This window comes from Saccopteryx leptura, chromosome 9, assembly GCF_036850995.1.
Source record: "Saccopteryx leptura isolate mSacLep1 chromosome 9, mSacLep1_pri_phased_curated, whole genome shotgun sequence".
Lineage (NCBI taxonomy): Eukaryota > Metazoa > Chordata > Mammalia > Chiroptera > Emballonuridae > Saccopteryx > Saccopteryx leptura.
The window spans coordinates 49,316,339-49,332,862 of NC_089511.1; the positions used below are offsets into that span (position 1 = coordinate 49,316,339).

Genomic DNA, 16,524 nt, shown 5'->3' on the forward strand with positions numbered 1-16,524 from the left:
GCAATTTATTCCTAGATCCTTGTACCAAATACCTCCTTAGGAGTTTGCTACACTTATGACCTATTATAAACAGCTCTATGTAAAAATACATGGTATCAATTATCTATACCTTAAGATACATTTAAGGAAAAACTGCACTCAAGGATTTTAAACCTAATCTCCAATTGTGAAATAAAAAATAAAATCATTGTGTAACAAAATCCAAGCATTAATCTGCTGAGGAGCACTTTGTATAGAGTCCATGAAAGCATATCACATATACTGGATTATGTAAAAAATTCGTTCTTATCAAACGAGTTGTATCCTATTAAGGCCTGGTAGGTACATTAAAAAAAAGAACAATAAAAACAGTTGTAGAACACCAACATAATAAAAGACATGTTTACATGACAAATACATCTTTTTCAGTGGTTTAGAAGTTATTTCTAAATAAAAAATTATAAGAAAATATCAATACTCAAAATAGAAAATTAGGAGTTCTTACCTTACTACATCATCAATATTGTTCCTGTATACACCTTCAAGTCTTTCTGCTGGAAACCCCATAGCAATAATGTTTGGATAAATATCTGAGTACTTAAGTTAAGAAAATATCTGAAATATGCAACAATGCAAACTACACGTACATGTTTTAAAACATTAGCTCATTATTAAACAAAAAGCTTTCCACACTATAACTATGCTAATAAACACTGTCAAAGCTATAAACCATCATGTATAATTAAGAAATATAGGTAAATACATTACATAATTCTTTAAAAAAAATCCTCAAAATGGCTATTTGGGAAAATAATTTTCAAATCCCTCTACTTAGTACATTAAAAATGCACAGAAGGTAAAAGGTAGCTTCCATATTTACAGTATTTAGGTATATATTAAAACTTAAAACTTTATAAATCACAAATACTAAGTATCTTAAGACAAAACATCAAATTAAAAACATAAAAAAGCTGCACAACTTCTAATTTTCCTGGTTATAAAAGACACATTATAGAGAAAAGTAGATACAAGAGTTAGGACATCAGATTTAAGAGCTGACTATACCTCTAATCAGTTGCATAATTTGGACAAGTCACTTAACCTTTTCAGATTTTAATTTCTTATTCCACATGATTACACTGAGACAACATTAAGATCTCTTCTTACCCTTAGTAATTATGACTTGACAATACTGAACTGAGGCAGAAATTTATTCGCATTTCCTATCAAAGGAATCAATATTTAGCATGCCCATTCTATTTTCTTGTTACACACTATAGTTGGCATAAAAACAAAGTGTCTACAATTAAGAATTTATATCAAACTAACTATAAAAAACCACCAACAATCTACATTTCTATGCATTGTTTCCATCATACCAGCTCTCATTCCTTCTTGGGCTCCATCAATCCTATATAATCGCAAGATTTTCTGGTTGGAATCTTTCAAATGAGCCGAGCTCATCTGCCTAAATTCTCCCTTCAAGACAATCTCTAAAGTTCTCTGCCCCACCTTCCTCTGGACCCATTCATCTTCCAAATCCAATTAAAAATTCACCAAATCCAATGACCTTTTCTAGATCTTTTTCTTTTACTTTCTAATGTATTCACATTATTGAGCTGATTTCACTATTATTTTCAATCCAAAAATAATTATCAAATTACTGAAAGCTTTTATTTTAATAATTTAAGGTTGTATGTATAATCTAAGATTACTATGTACTGATTGAATAGAATTACCAAATTATTTTAAGAAAGAAAATGTGCGCAATGATACATGATGCTAACTTTTGAATAAAAGCAATATTTTACAAAAGAAACATTTCATTTTTGGATAAAAGAATATTTTCCTTTTGGATAAAAGAAATATTTACACATATATTTAAAAAGACTTAAAGGGTCTAATAGACAAGTTCACAGGTACAATGCTATTCTGGACACTGTTTTTTGTTCGTTGTTTTTTTTCTGACAGAGACAGAGAGTCAGAGAGAGGGATAGACAGGGACAGACAGGAAGGGAGAGAGATGACAAGCGTCAATTTTTGGTTGTGGCACCTTAGTTGTTCATTGACTGCTTTCTCATATGTGCCTTAACTGGGGGTCTACAGCAGATCGAGTGACTCCTTGCTCAAGCCAGCAACCCTTGGGCCCAAGCTGGTGAGCTTTGATCTAACCAGATGAGCCCACGCTCAAGCTGGCAACCTCGGAATCTTGAACCTGGGTCCTCCGCATCCCAGTCCAATGCTCTATCCACTGCGCCACCGCCTGGTGAGGCTGGATACTGTTTTAAATAAACCAGCCATAAAGGACATTTTTAAGCCAACTAGATAAATTTAATATGTTCTGAGTATTGGATGAGATGAAAATTAACTAAAACAGGTAAGTAGACATTAACGACTAAAAAAAAAACGTTGCTAAAGAGAATATACAGTGTGATACTATTCTGGTAACAGAATATATTCAAGTACTCATATATAGACAAAAAGATTACAATCCAAGGTACTAAAAGTAATCATCTCTAGGTAGTGGGAACACTTTTATTTTCTCATTTTTGCTTGTTTTCGATTTTGTTTTTGGCACAATACATTTGCACTGTTTCTATAACAGATTTTTAAAATTATGTTTGTTTTATATTTATCTCCAAGTCTATTTACTAAGCATCATGTGAAAATATTGTCTTGTCCTGTATGACTAGAAAACAGCTGTGTGTAGTTATTAAAAATGCTAAACTTCTACCCTTTACTAAGTATCATGTGAAAATATTGTCTTGTCCTGTATGACTAGAAAACAGCTGTGTGTAGCTTTTAAAAATGCTAAACTTCTACCCCTCTTAAAAAATTATAACAATATCAAGATTTAAATCACACTTACTATGGGCCAGAAACAATTCTTGTCACTTTAAGATATATAAACTTACCCCAAATCTCAATGGGTTTTTTCCTATAATAAGAATTCCAAAAGAAAACTAATAAAATGATCATTTTTTAACATCAGAAATATTAGCTATCATCTATTTTTCTCATATAAGAAAGTATACCCACCTAAAAATGTAGCTCTTGGTCATGTATTGAAATGTTTTAGGGTATTATTCCATTCATGAGGAAAAAAGCAGAATAGAACAGAGGCTCAAATCAAGCCAACAGCAGTACAATTCCTGAAAATTAATAACCTTTACTTTTTAACCCTGTCTTGGAGCACAAACATAAGACAATGTGGTCAGAAAAAAAAAATGAGGCAGCAGTAGGGAACTCAAAGGAGTAGCAGCTACCACCGATCTGGAACTCCTATTTAAAAATTATAAATACATTTTAGTCAAAAATGTCAATTCAAATCATCCAAGTTTCCCTGAGCGATTTAAGACAACTATTTTTTATTAAATAATTACTACTAACAAACTACCTAATATAACCATTAATTTCAGTGAAAATGCTAGTTAAAATTTTAGCTTTATAGAAAAGCACAGAAGTATAAAAACCCTTTAAAGGCAGTCATTTTAAACAGGACTAAACTCCAATTTACCCTTGCACTATATGAATACTAATAAAGTAAATAAGTTTGCAAAAAACTCAGTTAACTTAAAACTATTTGTCTGTAACACACATAAATGGGAATGTTAAGTATTCATTAAACTCAACTGCCAATCACTTCTGGCCTACAAAGTATCTCAAGAAATCAACTGACAGTCCTATGGGAGTTCCCACTGACAACAAACATTCAAAGTGATGAAAAGCAAGGACCTACAACCAAGATTACTCTACCCAGCAGAGCTATCATTGAAGGACAGATAAATAGCTTCCCAGACAAGAAAAAGCTAAAGTAGAGTTTATCATCACTAGACCAGTATTATATGTAATCTTAAAATTTCTTTTAGAAAAAAAATTAATATGAACAATAAAATGCAATAAATGTATCTATCACAATTGAATCTAAAAAACAAAGTAAACAAGCAGAACATAAACAGATACAGAGAACATTTTAAGGGTTGCCAGACAATACCGGAGTTGGGGATATGTGAAAAAGATGAAGGAATTAAGAAATACAAATTGGTTGTTACAGAATAGTCGTGGGGACATAAAGCACAGCATAGGGATAGTCTATAATATTCTAATAACTATGTATATACTGTGTGTCAGATGGTTGCTAGATTTATTGGGATGATCACTTAGTAAGTTATGTAATGTCTAATAACTGGGGTATACACCTGAAACTAATATAATAAAGTATGTCAACTGTATCTGAAAAATAAAAATGATTTTAAAAAAATAAAATAAACTCAATCATTATCCTCCTTCACTCACTTAACCACTCAAATATAGATGAAACATTCTGTGGACGGCATACTGAGAATCTAAGGCTAAGTTCAAGAGTACTGCACTCAAGAAGTTACTTATTATATCAGGGAAGATAGACACACAGACCTACAACTGTGCCAAAGGCTCTATTATGTATGTATCAAGATGCTTTAAGAGCTAGAGAAAAGAGGGATTAATTATATCTGGGCAGAGATAAAGCTTCATAAAGTAGGTAACATGTGAGAAAATCCTTAAAAAGTCAAGACATCAGTAAACAGAACAGGAGCAATTACATTTCAAGCTGAGCAAAGAGCAGAGATATGTAAATACATAAAATTTAAAAAGTGAGCAGTCCAGTGAAGCTCATACAAAAATCTTTATGATGAAGGAACAGGACTAGCAGAAAACTAGGTCTAGTTTTAAGGATGTCATGGCAGAAGTTGTTTTTTTTTTTAATTTTTATTTCTTGATTGGAGGGTGGAGGACAAACATTGATTTATTGTTCCTCTTATTATGCATTCCTTGGCTGACTCTTGTATGTGAACCAACTGGGAATCAAACTCACAACTTTGGTGTAGGGAGACGATGCTCTAACCAACTGAACTACCTCCACCAGGGCGCAGAGTTCAATTTAATCAAACAAGAAATCAAAGGCCAGAATCAACAGCATAGTAGTCTACTGCAGAACAACAACCCATTGCCCTGCAATCTCTTGCAGAGTAACTATTAACCTCACTTTAAATAGAATCTAGGAATTCAGTCATCTTAAGGTTTCATTTTTCCCAGATTCTCACCTTCCTTATTCATAGAGTTTAAGATTTTACCCGACTTCGGTATCCATCATAAATTATAATATAAAGAACGTGTGACAGACAGTATGTCAAATGCATTCACCTTTAGTCCTAATAATCCTATGAAGTAATACTACTATTTCATAGATGACAAGAATTGAGGGTCAAAAAGATAGGGTAATTTGCCCAAGGTCCCAAAGCTAATAACTAATAAGTTATGATTCAAACCCCTTACGTACATAACTCCCAAGCCCAAATGTTTTATACCACGGTTCCTCACAAAAAATAATTTTTTATATTTCCAAGCCATTTATGAAAATATAAATTTTCAAGAAAGCAGGTCCAAATGAAAGTGATTTACTAATCAAATGTTAAAGCTTAAAATCTTTAAAAGACAATACAAGTATCTACTGGCATTTCCAAAACTGATATCAGCAACTAGAGTACCAAATTTTGAAGCAAATATTTCTCACACCAAGTATTATACCAATAAACAAAATCTCAAATATAGCTGTTTTGCCTTTCCATGTTAAATTTTTGACTTTTTAGACATTTTACACCAAGTAAGACTAATAAAAATATCATACATACATACAAACATTAGATAGATACTATACATATTCTAATACCGAATAGCCTTAACCTGCACTTACTGGATTTATTTTTGAATGAGTAGTAGAGCGTTTGTTTTTTAATATATAACCTTTTCTTTTTATTTATTTATTCATTCATTTTGGGGGTGGGGAGAGAGAAGGAGGGAGGAGCAGGAAGCATCAACACTCATATGTGCCTTGATCAGGCAAGTCTAGGGTTTTGAACTGGTGACCTCAGCATTCCAGGTCAACGCTTGATCCACTGAGCTTCTGTACGTCAGTAGAGCATTGCATGAATTTTTCACCTAATGATTTTTAAGTACTAAAAGCCTTATATTTTTGCCATCCAGCGATCTACTTGCAGGCCATGGGACACCATGGTTAAGAATATTATTCCTGGACTTGAACCCCAGCTTCCCTTACTGTTATAACCTTGGACAAGTTACATACTGTCTCTGTGCCTCAGTTTCCTATGTAAAAGGCAGCTAATAAACATACCTATCATACAGAGTTGTTATACGGATTAAGTGAGTTAATATATAAACAATGCCTAAAACATAGTGATAGTTATCTCTTAATTGAATAAATGGTACAGCCTAAGAACCCACCATACCTATTTAGCTTTGTTACACTGACAGTGACTTGTTAAATAACCTAATCTTCCTAAAAAGCATCAAAACCTAACAGAAACCTTCTTTGAAATCTTTATTGTATCAAGTTGCCTTTTAAATATTTTTTAAAGTGATTTTAAAGAGGGAGGAAGGAACACAGGTGAGATAGGGTAAGAAGCATCAACTCATAGTTGCTTCATTTGAGTTGTTCATTGACTGCTTCTCATATGTGCCCTGGCTGGGGGGCTCAAGCCAAGCCAGTGATCCCTTGCTCAAGCCAACAACCTTGGGCTTCAAGCCAGAGACCTCTGGGCTCAAACCAGTGATCTTGGGATCATGTCAATGATCCTGTGCTCAAGCCTGCAACCTCAGGTTTCAAATAGAGTACATCAGCATTCCAGGTTAACGCTTTATCCACTGTGCCAGACATGCCTTTCAAATACTTAACTTATAAACATATATAAATTACTCCGACAGGGGGAAAAGCCTTCTTTCCCTATATCAATGGTTACTACACACACTAGAAGAGTTGAAAGAAATGCATACAGCCCTGGCCGGTTGGCTCAGCAGTAGAGCGTCAGCCTAGCGTGCGGAGGACCCGGGTTCGATTCCCGGCCAGGGCACACAGGAGAAGCGCCCATTTGCTTCTCCACCCCTCCGCCGCGCTTTCCTCTCTGTCTCTCTCTTCCCCTCCCGCAGCCAAGGTTCCATTGGAGCAAAAGATGGCCCTGGCGCTGGGGATGGCTCTGTGGCCTCTGCCCCAGGCGCTAGAGTGGCTCTGGTCGCAACATGGCGACGCCCAGGATGGGCAGAGCATCGCCCCCTGGTGGGCAGAGCGTCGCCCCCTGGTGGGCGTGCCGGGTGGATCCCGGTCGGGCGCATGCGGGAGTCTGTCTGACTGTCTCTCCCTGTTTCCAGCTTCAGAAAAATGAAAAAAAAAAAAAAAAAAAAAAAGAAATGCATACATGGTACCTTATACATATTTGTCTAGGTTGGATGACCACCACAGCTACAGAAGATCTGCAATAGACAGTCTTTATTCCCCTACCTCTGGGCAAATATGTTCAATGTGTTTGTTTTAACTGAGGTATAATTTACATACAATAAAATACAGATTTTTTAGTGTGTGTGTGTGAGACAAAGACAGAAAGAGACAGACAGGAAGGGAGAGAGATGAGAAACATCAACTTACAGTGGTGGCACCCTAGTTGTTCATTGATTGCTTTCTCATATGTGCCTTGACTGGGGGCCTACAGCAGACCGAGTGACCCCTTGCTCAAGACAGTGACCTTGGGCTCAAGCTGGTGAGCCTTTCTCAAACCAGATGAGCCCGCGTGCAAGCTGGCAACCTCAGGGTTTCGAACCTGGGTCTTACGTGTCCCGGTCCCATGCTCTATCCACTGTGCCACCGTTTGGTCAGCCAAAATACACAGATCTTAAGTGATTAGTTAATAAGTTTTGATAATTATATATCATTTGGACACTCCATTCGAGTGCTACACAATCCCTTCTCACAACACAGAACACTGTTCTCCTTACCCCTCCCAAAATAACAAAAGATAATTCTAAAGTCTGTCCACAGGAATCAATATAATCATAATGCAACTGACCTAATATAAAATAACATGGCTACCATATTAGCTAAATAAAATTTTACTGGATATTCTAAGCATCTAATCATAAAATAAACCACTAAAAAGTTCCAAATTACATCTAATTAACATAATCTTTTAGAAAACTATCTGAGTTGAGATCTAATGAGTTTACCTTATCTCAAAATTTTATTTAAACCGAAATTAAGGGGGTTTATACTATAAATTTAACTAGAATTTTCAAGTAGAAAATAATAAAAAAACAGCTCCCTAACCTTATTTTACACATAGACTGAATCTTATTTTAATAATTACTAAAAGTAGCCTGACCTGTGGTGGCACAGTGGATAAAGCATCAACCAGGAAACGCTGAGGTTGCCAGTGCAAAACCCTGGGCTTGCCTGATCAAGGCACATATGGAAGTTGATACTTCCAGCTCCTCCTCCCTTTTCTCTCTCTCTCTCACTCTCTCTGCATCCTTCCTCTCTAAAATAAATAAATAAAATCTTTTTTAAAAGTTAAAAAAATAATAATTACTGAAAGTAAAGTGCCTGACCAGGAGGTGGCGCAGTGAGTAGAGTGTCGGACTGGGATTCAGAGGACCCAGGTTTGAGACCCCAGGGTCGCCAGCTTAAGTGCGGGCTCATCTGGCTTGATCAAGGGGTTACTCGGTCTGCTGAAGGTCCCCGGTCAAGACACTTATGAAAAAGCAATCAATGAACAACTAAGGCGTAGCAACAAAAAACTGATGATTGATGCTTCTCATCTCTCTTCATACCTGTCTGTCCCTAACTATCTGACTCTTTGTCTCTGTAAAAAAAAAAAAAAAAAAAAAAAAAAGTAAAGCAGTTCTGAAAATTTTCTTTGTCATATTATATAATATAGATATGCTTAACCCTAAATAAGTTATAAACTAAAATGCAGTGCTGCTATACAAACCAGTAACTATTTTTCTTCCCTGCTATAATTATTTTAAGGAAAATTATTTCCATAGAGCACATAACAAGCTATTTTTAAATTCTAGTTAATTGAAAGTTATAGTAACAACATGCATACATGAAATATGACTGAACAAATATAAAGTGATAAACAGATTTACAGACGTTAATGGTCAAAAAGCATCAAAAGTACCTGACCAGTGTTGCGCAGTGAGCAGAGCATAAACCTGAGACACTGAGGTCCCAAGTTCGAAACCCTGAGGTCACCGACTTGAGCGTGGGTTCATCTGCCTCCAGCACAGGCTCCCCAGCATGAAGGGGGGGGCACCGGCTTGAGCGTGGGTTCATTGATATGATCCCATGGTCCCTGGCTTGAGCCCAAAGGTTGCTGGTTTGAGTAAGGGGTTACTGGCTCAGCTAGAGATCCCAGTCAAGGCACATATGAGAAGCTGAACTAAAGTGCAACAACTACGGACTGATGCTTCTAATCTCTCTCCCATCCTGTCTTGTCTTTCTTTCTCTCCAAAAAAAAGAAAAAAAAGCATCAAAAGCAAATCTAAAGTTGCCCGGTTCACAAGAATAATACTGAATTAAACCAGCAGCAACAGTGAAAGAATCAAGTCAGACTAATAAGATAAAGCAAGAATTGAATGAAGCAAGTTAGCAAACACCAATACTTCATTTAATTTTATTTTCCAGGAAATTCTAGACCTTTTCCCCTACTTTCTGTCAGTGCTTTCAACCAACAGACACTTAAGGCCAGGTGAAAAGAATGAAATTAAGTCACCGATTCATATGCTGCATTAGGTTTATTTTCTCTCAAAAAATGTTGTTTATGATGATTGATGCTTCTCATCTCTCTCCGTTCCTGTCTGTCGCTATCTATCCCTCTCTCTCTCTCTCTCTGTCCCTATAAAGAAAAAAATAAAATAAAATAAAAAAATAAATAAAATTTAAAAAAATGTTGTTTAAATTCAACAAATACTTTCCAAGTATGTCACAGTTATATCCATATTTTTTCTTCCAATCAAATTATGCTTTAAATACTAGCCACTCTCATAAACTTGTATGACTTTTTTCATTTAATGGAAAATTTTACTTCTTATCAGATTTTATTTTTTCCTATTAAGTGTGCTAAACGTTTGGATCTGGTTTCTAAACTGAAGGTGCACACTAGGAGAAGAGTAGAAGTTCCTTTAATTTTCCAGTTGATAAAGTGCTAATTATTCATTATTTAAAAACAGTTTATCCTTACAAGGCATATAATTATTTCTGTACAAACCAAATTAATGCAGCCTAAAATCTTACTTCTAAATTCAAAGAGTGAATAGGTACAAAAGCTTGAACTACAGAAATATTAGAAGAAGAATGCTCCCAAAACAAGAATTTAAGAATAAAGAAAGATGACCAGATGCAACACAGGAGTATTCAAATATTTACTAAGTGTCAGGCCCTGTATTAAGCACTTAATGCATACCATCATTAACACAGAAGACAAGTTTCATCCTCAGTCTGTAACTTAAAAGCATATGACTTCAGGTTAAATTACTCAGAATCTTGGGGCCTCAAAGATCTTTGTTTTGTTTTTCTGTAAAATAATGACAGTAACAATTGCTGTAACTTTTTCATTGGCTGCTTCATGAATCAAATGAAATATCTGGAAATACTTTTAAATTTATAAAACTTAAGGGCCCTATAACTCTAAATAAGGGGTTACTACTTGGCATTGCATGGGTTACAAATGTCCTGTGATATTAAATGTCCCATTACAAGGCAACTCAATACAATGTTTTTATAAACAAATTATAAAAGAAAAAAAGTATGAAAGAATTCCAATATATTAACGTAAATTCACTTTAGCATAAATTTAAGTTTCTTTAGAACACTTTTTAATTATCTGCTAGCACTGTCAAACCAGAAAGGAAAACTAACTGCCAAATTAACTCGAATGAAATTTTTACTTCCCCAAACATTTCAAAAGTCACAACTCTCACATTTTTATAATATGCCAATCATCCTGATTAAAAAGTTTACACGTTTTGCTTTGAAATAGAAGTTTAGATCTCACTTTTTAAATAAAAAATCACATTCTTCAATGGTAACATTAAGAATTTCTACTAATTCTACTTAGCAACACTATAAATTGGTTCATTTGACAAGAAATCTACAATCTTAACAAAGAGCTATGAAAATGTTGCACCTTTTATTCCAGGAATCCCACTCTAATAATGTACTCTAAGGAAAAAAAAAGTAAACTATACAAAGATATTCACAATAGTGCTGCTTATAAAAGAAAAAAATAGAAAGAATCCTAACACAGTGACTTAAACAAAGCACAGTAGTTAGCCTGATGAAATATTACCCGTATAGCTTTAAAAATGACAAGTACCTACTGGCAGATGAAAATTTATGAAAAAAAAAAGAGCTCACAGAACAGTAGGAAAACACTTATTACAAGTATGTAATTATATGCGTATGTACATTAATGATCAGGGAAAGACAATTTCCAATGAAAAACATCTGAAATATAATTAACGTTTTTCTACTGAACTGTTTAAGATCATTTTGAAAAACATTTCAGAAAGATATAGTAAAATTACACTGCATTTTAAAAAGTTATTTTTAAAGGAAAAATTAAGGCACTTTAAATTTTAATTATTTAAATTTAAGAAAATTACAATCGCAAAAAAAATACCCTATCAAGTCACTAATAATGCTAACAATACTCTATAATCCAAAGTACAGTTTTTTATGTATTGGTTCCCTCAACTAATCTAATCCATTTTTGAGAGTAGCTTTTAATTCTGAAATAATATATCCCCAACTCTCACAGCCTACATCTCAGAACCTCTAAAAATTTAGGTTACTCAACCGACTGGTTTTAACGAGTATACCAAACAATTACTTTCTTCCTAGGTCTCTGGATGAATATGATAAGACTGATTTCCTGTTTCAGAACTCTGCTGCTGTTAAAATACACACACACACACACACACACACACACACACACACACACACACACACACACACACTATGTCTACTGTCTTGCTACCATTAAAAAACATCTAAGATTGACTACCAATAAAAATAAAAAATACGGCCATAACTTACGTAACAAGTTAAATATTATCAGTTCAACATGCATTAGACATAGATGCTAACATTATATACTTGAATTAAGCCGAATATTCTAATTTTCTACAGCAAAATCAGAATAAAGCATATGAAAGATTATCAGTTAAAATTACAATATTGATCCAGCATTACCATAAAGTATATGAGGCATTTTTATACTCTAATCTTTATATTCAATGTTAGACTTACAAGTTACTTCTGTAATATTCTATTATAAAAGCTACGCTTTTATGATTTACTTTACAGAAGTGACTACCTAAAGCAATAGCTTTTAGCTAGTCTACAAAGCAAAATGAAAAAGCATTAACTTTTACAGAAAAAAGACATTCAAACAGCTACGGTACAGAAAATGCTAAGGGATATCTCAGTAATTTGAGAACAAAGGCCTAGTAATATTTAATGCCAAATTCACTCAATGTTAGCAAACAGCATCCTGGGGGGGGGGGGGGGGGAGATTCCAAGATTTCCAACTGTATTGCTCTTTTAACATGCAACCATGAACTACCTACCTAATCCTCAAAAACTACCACACACAAAGTACTAAGAAAACAAGGTTCTAATCCAAATGTGTCTCTGGCAAGTTGGTTTTCTTTTTCCTATTAAGTCAAAACTGCGTAATTTATTTTTTTTAAGTGCAGGGAGAAATGCCCATGTGTCTTATGGAGCGAATGTTCATTTTTTGTTTTTTGGGTTTTTATTTTTATTTATTCATTTTAGAGAGAAGAGGGAGAGACAGAGAGAGAGAAGGGGGGGAGAAACCGGAAGCATCAACTCCCATATGTGCCTTGACCAGGCAAGCCCAGGGTTTCGAACCGGCGACCTCAGCATTTCCAGGTCGACGCTTTATTCACTGCGCCACCACAGGTCAGGCCCAAACTGCATAATTTTTAAATTTACTTCTAACCATCAAATTTATATTTCAAGGAAAGCTATTAATTTGAACCATTTTAAAGGAGAAAAGCTCCAAATATGTGTTACACAGCTTCCTTTTGTATCTAGCTTTAATATAATAAAATCAAGTCTCTTCATTCTATACCTTAAGCCAGAAACTCAATTAGAAAGGACTTGCTTTCCCCATCCCCCTCTCGGGTAAAAATATACTGCTCACAAAAATTAGTGGATTTTTATGGCTTAACATTCATTTTGAAATATCCCCTAATTTTTGTGAGCAGTGTAGTTTTGCCTAAGTGCATGCAGTACTTTAATCTAAGAAAAATATGAACTAGAAATACATGTGGATTTAAAAATATGAAGGCACACATAATGGCATTCATTATTATTTTGGTAAAATCAAAGTAATGATTTTATAACCACCATGTTCTATAGGAATATGAATATTGCAAAATCTGATTCATATTCTCACTGAAGTTGATATCATTTTAATCATTATATCAACTTTATAATCGCTTGAATAAGTGGTTTATCAAAGAATTTGAAATAACATATACTAAAATGCTAGTTAAAATTCCTATTTTAGGCCCTGGCCGGTTGGCTCAATGGTAGAGCGTCGGCCTGGCGTGCAGGAGTCTCGGGTTCGATTCCCGGCCAGGGCACACAAGAGAAGCACCCATCTGCTCTCCACCCCTCCCCTTCTCCTTCCTCTCTCTCTCTTCCCCTCCTGCAGCCAGGGCTCCATTGGAGCAAAGATGGCCCGGGCGCTGAGGATGGCTCTGTGGCCTCTGCCTCAGGTGTCAGAATGGCTCTGGATGCGACAGAGCGATGCCCCAGATGGGCAGAGCATCGCCCCCTGGTGGGCGTGCCGGGTGGATCCCGGTCGGGCGCATGCAGGAGTATGTCTGATTGCCTCCCGGTTTCCAGCTTCGGAAAAATGCAAAAAAAAAAAAAAAATTCCTATTTTAAAATTTAATAATATACAATCTTAAAATATGCTGATAGGAGAATAAGTCTAAATTGCTTGGTTTGAAAAGATAACACTCTTAGTTTTAGCTACCTATAAATGCTTGTTCCTGAAAAGATACCATTTTAGTATGACTCTAATTATTACAATTTGGGGGAGGGGGAGAAGCACAATTACAGTACTAATCATGGTTAGCTGTGGAATCTTCGTAAAGAGAACATACTCAAAATCTTGGAAAATAATTAAGCTGAAATGTAAAAGGAAAAAAATTAAGGAGTCAACTTTTTCAACCAGTAAACAAACTTAAAAAACAAAGTTTAATATACAAAAAGACAAAATAACCAATAGTTAGATGAGAGGAACAGAAATTAAAACAAGGAAAGGGGGCTCTTTAACATCATACCCTTTAAATACTGTTAAGTAAACAAAACAGTTAAAGATTTTAAACTTTTAATATTTGGATAAAAAGCTCAGCTATATGTGTGCCTCATTTAATGTAAGAGATATAATTTATGCACACATTATCTATCTAAAAAGGTATCATTCTTTCTATGGCCTCAATTCAGGTCTGAACAAATTCTACAAACTGACTTAGTAAAACAATCCACTTTCATCAGACATTAATTTGAAATTGGCAAGATGTTTGTTATTAAAGGAATAGAGACCCTAGACACAAAGTTGCATTTGAGAACATAAATTCAAAATCGTATCTAAACTGAAATATTGTATCTCATTACATTAATCATTTAGCATGAAAACAAACTTCTCAATAAAAAGCAATGTTAACATAATAAATAAATACATAAAAATTAATCAAGTCCTATAAGCCCAATATGCAATTTTAAAGACTTCCATGCAACTTGGCAAGACCAAAAGCCTAGAGATAAAAAGAAATTAAGTTATAGAAACTTTTGTAGTGGCTCAAAATGCAACACTAGTATCTTAAACCGGGAAACTCATTTACTAGCTGAGTTGTAGGAGAAGAAAAAAGAAAACTTGGAATATATTTAAAGCAAATTTTTAAGGAATATTTGTCAGTTGTCCAATTAAGTTTTATAATAATGAATTGATATATATAAACTGTTAGGAAAACTACAGTTTAAAGCTTTCAATATCTTCTATAACATAATATCAAGTTAAAACATGTTTCTATTTAAATATCCAAACAATCTTACATAACTAAATGAATAAAAGCCAGACTTTCATTACAAGATCGTTAGTTCTCAAGCGGTATCTTTGCATTTTAGTAGAAAAATAAAAAACTGCAGCATAACCACTGTTTCATTTTCATAAAAGCTTAAAATTTTGACATGTCTTTAAAAGTCATAAATAACAGATAATCCCAAAAACAAAAGTGTCAAAATCACTTATATCACTAGATTTCCTTAACTTTTTCCTATGTTTAAGTAACAGCAAGCCTTAGTTCTTGGACAATACACAATAATCACAATCAGTGTGACCTTTTCAGTATTAAAAAAGATTCCAAAATAGCCTTAATAATTAGTACCTTAGCTATTTCACAGTATCATATATAATTTTGATCACCTGGGACAAAACCTAGATATGTAAAATTAGTTTCAATGAACTAAATTATTTTTTATATGGATTTCCTACAACTACTCTACAAAAATTATTCAGATGTTAGATTGATTCTCGAGTTTTCAAAACACATACATGCATACACTATCAAACAAAATATTTTTGCCTTCATTATGTTTTCATTAGCACCCAAGAATGTACAATATATACCACAAGTAGATCAAAATTTCCATAAGAACTGAAACAACTTTTCCTTACTTGGAAAAATGTTACTCTTAAAATTAATTTTGTTTAAAAGAGAAAATGTGTTTCTTCCTTAATGTTTTTAATACTAACTACATGAATTATCATTTAACGAATGTTTTAAATTATTACCTTTTTAAGTATCTGACACTTAAAAAAAGGTATGACATAAACTAACATGCAATTTTTTACCACAAAATTAATTTTGATCATAAATGCAAATATACAGCAAACCTTATCAATTAATCACCAATTACTGAGGCAACTATTCAAATATAAATTAAATCACTTAAAATATGCTCCAGGGAACAGTAAAATCATGACAAGCCATACTGTTTTCTCATTAAAGACAGGAAAGCAATAAGATTCCTATTACTTTAGGATAAAATGATGTTTTTTTCAAATTATTACTTCTCTATCCACTTAATTTCAACATAGTATTTCTACAATAGGAAACAGAAATTTGACAGATCAAAACTGTTCAAATATTATTTCTCTCATATAAGTAAAATATGCTCAAAATGTTAAATACGGAATAACTTCCCTATAAGTAAAAATAAGAAGTGTCAAGACTACAACACTTCAGCTATTTCTGGTGTAACAGATTATGATTTTGTGAATCAAAGTCATGAAAATATTTTCTAAACTTAGGCCATCTTAGATCCACTCTAAAGAAAAATTAGAAAATATCTATACATATATATGCATGTCAAATACTGGAAAAATGTTTAAAGTGTAACTATAGGGAAATAAATATTTTTAATGACTTCACCATTTAAAAATCATTACTTTAGGCAATTATGAGGTGCTTTGAAAATTGTTCAAGTACACACACCCCTTTAAGCTCCCTCTGATAAATTACATTTTAAAACAGATGCATATGAATAAACAAAGGGAAGAAGAAGAAAAAAGCCCTAGCCACATAGCTTGGTTAGAGAGCATCATCTCAAAGCAC

General features: G+C 33.9%; 1 protein-coding gene across 1 annotated transcript in view; it reads right to left on the reverse strand.

Annotated features, from left to right (window-relative positions):
* The window catches only part of PTEN (phosphatase and tensin homolog), a gene marked incomplete at its 5' end in the record, with an annotated part of 89,264 nt that overhangs the window by 60,659 nt on the left and 12,081 nt on the right, over positions 1–16,524 (reverse strand). The window contains one exon of the mRNA XM_066350224.1: positions 485–569. Within this exon, the coding sequence (XP_066206321.1) occupies positions 485–569 (85 nt within the window). The remainder of the gene's footprint in view (positions 1–484; positions 570–16,524) is intronic.